The sequence below is a fragment of the Eptesicus fuscus genome, chromosome 18 (genome assembly GCF_027574615.1).
Source record: "Eptesicus fuscus isolate TK198812 chromosome 18, DD_ASM_mEF_20220401, whole genome shotgun sequence".
Taxonomy (NCBI): Eukaryota; Metazoa; Chordata; class Mammalia; order Chiroptera; family Vespertilionidae; genus Eptesicus; species Eptesicus fuscus.
The window spans coordinates 3,088,684-3,094,683 of NC_072490.1; the positions used below are offsets into that span (position 1 = coordinate 3,088,684).

Here is a 6,000-nt window from a genome sequence, read left to right on the forward strand (position 1 = left end):
ACAGTCTGGCCTCCCTTTGTGGGAGGCAACTGGGCTGATCAGGGTAGGGCACCAGCCCCAACACCCTGCTGCTGCAGCCACTGCCAGTCAGCACAGCAGCCAAGGTGTTTTCATCAACACGGACTCTAGTCCCTTCACCATGAAAAAATGACAACTTTCTTTAAGCATTTTCAAGATGTGTCTTTCATAGGATATGACATTTATTTTTCTTTTTATCCTCACCTGAGGATATGTTTCCATTGATTTTTTTCCTCTTCCCTCCGATCCCAGGCTCGGCCCCTGCCCAAGCCTAAAGCCTCTGCCTGATGGCCAGCTGGGAGTGACCTGGGTGCCGAGGAGGTTCCTGGGACCCAGGTATGTATGCAAATTAACCGCCATCTTTGTTGGGTTAATTTGCATACTCACTCTGATTGGCTGTGGGCGTAGCAGAGGTACAGTCAATTTACATGTTTCTCTATTATTAGGTAAGATATAGGTAGATATGAGAACATGTTAGCTGAACCCAAAGTAGTAACCATTTCACAATGCATGTAAATGAAACTATCATGCTGTACGCCTTACACTTATACAGGGATGCATGTCAATTATTTCTCAATAAAACTGGAAAAAATAAACAGTGCCTTAAGAAATGGAAAAAGTGGTTTTAGATGTAGAAAAATGCACACACTGTAACTAAAAGAAAACAAATCAGGATACACACATAAAAGATGGTATAATCTCAAAACTTAAGAAGGGCATTTGGATACACGCATTTACAAAAGACAAAAGAAACTACTCTGAAATGTTGACAGCAGCCAACCTTGGATGGTGGGGGGTAGGTGGTGTCTTTTACTTTACACTCTTCTTTTTAAATGTCTACTAATGGCCCTGTATGATTTTGATAATCAGAAAAAACTTCTAAAAATAACACTTAAACATCCATTTTTATAGGTGCAAGATGCATTCTGTATCCATGCTCAGTGACCATCCACTTCATCTTGGAGAAACCTGCAAAGTGCTTTATGGTGTGAAATGTCCTGGGTCAGTATTTAAACGCACTATTGCACCTGAACAGCTTGCTAATGAGACATGGGCTTTGGAGGTGCGGGGTCTGCTTGGAAAGTATGATGGGACAGGGGAGGGGGGTGAGGAACCCTGAAGAGAGGCTCCCTGGCAGGACCTCAGGTTCCGAAGAAATCCCTCAGGGCAAGGCTGGTGTCCACAGGAAAGGTTCAGACTTGTCCAACTTTAGAATGAGCCACAGCAAATTTTCACTAAGAACTACTTTTGCCATTCTTACCCCAAATAATGAAATAATGCTATCCAGACTCATAAGAGGAGCATACTTATATACAAAGAGATTTTAAGGATTAAGATCTCCTAATTCACAGCTCTATGATTCTAACCTCAACTGGATCTACAGAGGCAGACAGGAGAAGCAGAAAGTGCACTGGCCCTGGGTTCCAATTTTCTCTCTCTATTCATTAGCTCTGTGGTGTAGGAATATTGGATCTCCTAGCTACATCTATAAAATGAGGGTAAAATTAGACCACTTAATTGAGGTTTCTACAAATTCTTAAAAAAATAATTCCATGCCCTGGCCAGTTTTTCCCAGTGATTAGAGCATCAGGCCTCAGACTGTAGGGTCCTGGGTTGGATTCCCGGTCAAGGGAATCACCTAGGACAGTGGTTGGCAAACTCATTAGCCAACAGAGCCAAATATCAACAGTACAACGATTGAAATTTCTTTTGAGAGCTAAATTTTTTAAACTTAAACTTCTTCTAACGCCACTTCTTCAAAATAGACTCGCCCAGGCCGTGGTATTTTGTGGAAGAGCCACACTCAAGGGGCCAAAGAGCCGCATGTGGCTCGCAAGCCGCAGTTTGCTGACCACGGACCTAGGTTGTAGGTTCCCCAGCTCCAGTTGGGGTACATGTAGGAGGCAGCTGATTGGTGTGTCTCTCTCACGTCAATGTTTCTCTCACTCCCCCTTCCATTCTCTCTAGAAATCAAAGGAAGGAAAAATATCCTCGGGTGAGGATTCAAAACAAACAAAACAAGTGATTCCAGGTTAATATTTCTATAATCTTCCCAAATTTTCCTTTCCCTAATTCTCAGCAGTAATAAACTTTTCACTGGATTAACCTTTGTGGTATAACACGTCACAAAAATGTAAACAAAAATTCATACTGCTATTCATTTCAAAAATACACAATGTCTACAAAACTTATCCTATAACATTTTGGTAGAGCCTATTAAATATTTCTTAGCAACTATCCTATGACCCATCTAAGCCTCAGTTAAAAATAAAGATTGCTCAACATACATTACACATATAGGACACATGACTTATTGCGCAATAACTGCCGGAACATTTAGCTGCGGGCCCTGTATCGTCCCTGACACCATGCAGAGCAGTAGAGACGAGAGGCGTCTCTTTTCTCAATGTCTAACACAGAGAACACTATGTACATCAAGTGCCTCTGCACAGAACATCAGGGAAAAGGAATTGTCATTTCAGCTTTAAAGCCACAAGAATATGCATTCTAGGAGTGACACCCTCTGTAAGTTCATTTCAGAATGAACCAAACCCTACTGTATGTATTTCAGCTTCACAAGCCATTGGAGTAAGTTAAATAACATCTGGTATGTTTTTTAAACCTTTAAGACAGAAATACAGCCAAATTTTAATTTGATGTTTACAAAAGATGGGTTTTTACCCAAAGAAAATTGGCCTCACCTGAAGCTTTTCTTTTTTATTTTTTTAAAATATATTTTATTGATTTTTTACAGAGAGGAAGGGAGAGAGATAGTTAGAAACATCGATGAGAGAGAAACATCGATCAGCTGCCTCCTGCACACTCCCCACTGGGGATGTGCCCGCAACCAAGGTACATGCCCTGGACCGGAATTGAACCTGGGACCTTTCAGTCCGCAGGGCGACGCTCTATCCACTGAGCCACACCGGTTTCGGCCACCTGAAGCTTCTCATATTTGAGAAGGTACTTATTGAATCTGAATAAAAGGGACACAGTGCTCAACACATCTGTATTTTTGAGCCTATAAAACATTTTATACAAAATACAAAGGACATAAAATTGATTTAAAAAAAGATAATGCACGATTTACTATTTTGGACACACTTTCTATTTAAAAGTCTGTAAAATCAGCCTTAATTACTAACCTTTTCCTCACCCTCAATATATTCCATGAGAATCACAGATTAGACTCGAGTCTGAGGTTTAAAAAGAAAAAGTATGACATTTTCGGAGGCCTCATTTCCCCCCAGCATCTTAGCCAATACACAGTCAATAGTCTAATGTTAAAGTAATAGTGGAACCACTGGTTCATTCTGAGTTCAACAGCTTCCCAGAAGTTCTGTTGTTGCTAAAAATAATGTAAATTTTAAAATGCGGGTGGGAGAGATGTGATGTGTTGGGATTACCTTCCTCAATCCATAAATCCACTTCTGCAGCCCACAGCTGGATACACAGATTGAAAGAAGGACATGACCCCAGTTAATTCCCTTCTCAATGTTTCTGCATTGAAGGGCTGTACCCACGACAAGTGAAACCCACCGTCACCATTGACCAAGCACCTCTGTGGGCAGCACAATGCTAGTCAGGTCACACACGTCATTTCACTCACCCCTCAGAGCAACTCTGTGAGAAACATATGATCACCTCCACTTCGCAGGTGAGAAAGCAGAGACCAACGAGGACACAAGGCTGCAGAGCGCAGAGCCAGATGCAAACCCAGGGCTGCCTGGCTCACAGCTCCCGCTCTTCATTTTAAGCTGCGCTGTTTGAGTCCCTCAAAGGTTGGCTCAAGTTCATAACTGCTTCACTGCAACAAACACAACAGATTGTAGCAACACCCCGACCTGCACTTCTCATTAACTCAGTCTTGTCAAAAGGGTAAGGAGACTCCAAGCCTGACAGACAGGGGCTGCCACAGAATGCCCAGTTAACGGAGCTCACAGGCACTCAGCTGATCCTTCCCGCAGCACATTAAAGTATATCAAGGTCCTGCCCTGGATGGTTTGGCTCAGTGGGTAGAGTGTCGTCGGCCTGCGGACCGGATTCGATTCCAGTCAAGGGCACATGCCCTGGTTGTGGGCTTGATCCCCAGTGGGGGGTGTGCAGGAGGCAGCCAATCATTGATTCTCTCTCATCATTGATGTTTCTATCTCTCTCTCTTCCTTCCTCTCTGAAATCAATAAAAATATGTTTAACAAAATAAAGTATGTTAAGGTCCTAATAGGGAGAGTTAGCCCAAAGTTGTCCCCATTCATTTTAGTGGCATTAGAGCCACATTCCACCCTACGACACCTGCTGAAACACAGTCACCTCCAGGGGAAAAGATGACAGCACCAAACGAGGCAAGCACATAGGAAGCTTGCTTATACTTATACGCCCCGTTCTTCAAAGGAAATCTGCTCAGCCCTCCCTCAGGGCCTTACTCATCCTTGCTCCATTGGTGCGAGGGCTCACAGTCACATGCCGCCTCTTCTCTCCAATGAGGGAGCGTGTTTGCATCATTCCTGCAAGCAAACCAGTTGGACGGCCAGCCTCCCGGTAAGTGAGGGCCCCAGCTGTCACCCCAAAGGTGCAAGCGGCGCTGCCATCTCTCCGGAATAATTGCAGGCTCGTCCCGAGGAGCACCAGCCAGGACCAGCCGGTCGGGCGCGGCGAAGACTGAGTCACGGCAGCTCGTGGGCTCTAAATAAAGATCGACGAGGCTCTTCCCCTCTTCTTTCTTCCCGCAACCACCACGCCGCCGGAATCGAACACTCGCCCTTGCACCCCTTGCACGCAGTCGCTCCCGAACCCACGCCGCGCTGTGGTGGATGGGTTCCCGGGGCGACTCCCCTCCGGACACCCATCCCTGGGCCTGGCATCAGCTCGGTCCCCGCCCAGTGCCCTCCCTCCTCTTGGAAGCGACGCCCCCACACCCCGTTTGTCAAGGTAGTTAACTTTCTGCAGATCCGTCGTCCCCCCTCCCCCGGCCCCCTACTTGAGGACAGGAACCCTGAAAAGCAGAGCCGAAGGCGGTGGCACAGCCCGGGCTGGCTGCGCCTCTGCCCGGCACGTCCAGGGGCCGGCGCAGCAGCCACCAGCTCATCTCGGTCCCGCGGGAGCCGGGGCCACCCGCGCCCGGAGGACAGGGGCCGAGCTGCGCGCACCGGGCGCTGGGTCCCGAGCGGCGGCCGGACAGCGCCTCCGGATTCTCCTGCTGCTCCCGGGCCCGCGGGCTCGCCAAGGCCCGCCCTCCGGGGAAGTGACAGGCAGGCTGGGGCGAACCCCTCGGCTGCTCCCGCCACCCCCCCCCCCAAGCAAGCCCCAGGGGAGCCCCGATCCCCCCGGCGTGGTAACCACCAGACGAGCGCACGTCCGCCCTCCCCGCGGCCCGAACGCAGCGCCCGGCACTCGGGACGCTCCCGCCGGCCCCGGAGGCCCCGCCGGCCCCGGCCTCCCCCCGCGCGGCCGCCGGCGGCCCGGCCCGGCCCCCGGTGGAGGGGCGGCCCGGGCGGGCGCTCACCGCGATGACATTGACGAAGGTGGTCTTGCCCGAGTACTGCAGCCCCACGAGCGTCAGCTCCATCTCCTCCTTCCAGAAGAGCGAGCGGAACCAGTCCAGCAGGCGGGAGATGAGCGCCAGCATGGCGGCGGCGGGCGCGGGGCGGGCGGGCGGCGGCTTCCACACGAGCGGGCCTCGGCCCCGACCCCCCAACGGCTGCGGGCCCCGGCGCGACGCGGGCGGACGGACGCGGGCGGGCGGCGGCGGCCGAGCCAGGAAGCCGAGCGGGTCATATGACTCGCCCTCCCCCCCGCGCCGTCCCTGCGCCGGCGCGCGCGGCAAGAGCGGCGAGGACCCGCCGGCGGGGAGCGGCCGCCGCCTGCAGCGCCCCCTGCCGGGGCCTCCGCGCAGTACCGGGGCCGCCCTGCGCTCCTTTCCACCACGCCCTCCTTCGTGTTAAGTCATTGTTTTTAAAAAAGGTGTTTTAATTGATTTTTTAG

At 50.4% G+C, this 6,000-nt stretch overlaps 1 protein-coding gene across 1 annotated transcript in view; it reads right to left on the reverse strand.

The window, feature by feature from the left end:
- Positions 1–5,799, reverse strand: part of ARL8B (ADP ribosylation factor like GTPase 8B) — a 28,075-nt gene extending 22,276 nt beyond the window's left edge. Inside the window, exon 1 of the mRNA XM_054729706.1 lies at positions 5,522–5,799. Within this exon, the coding sequence (XP_054585681.1) occupies positions 5,522–5,644 (123 nt within the window). The 5' untranslated portion in view covers positions 5,645–5,799. The remainder of the gene's footprint in view (positions 1–5,521) is intronic.
- Between the last annotated feature and the right edge of the window lie 201 nt (positions 5,800–6,000).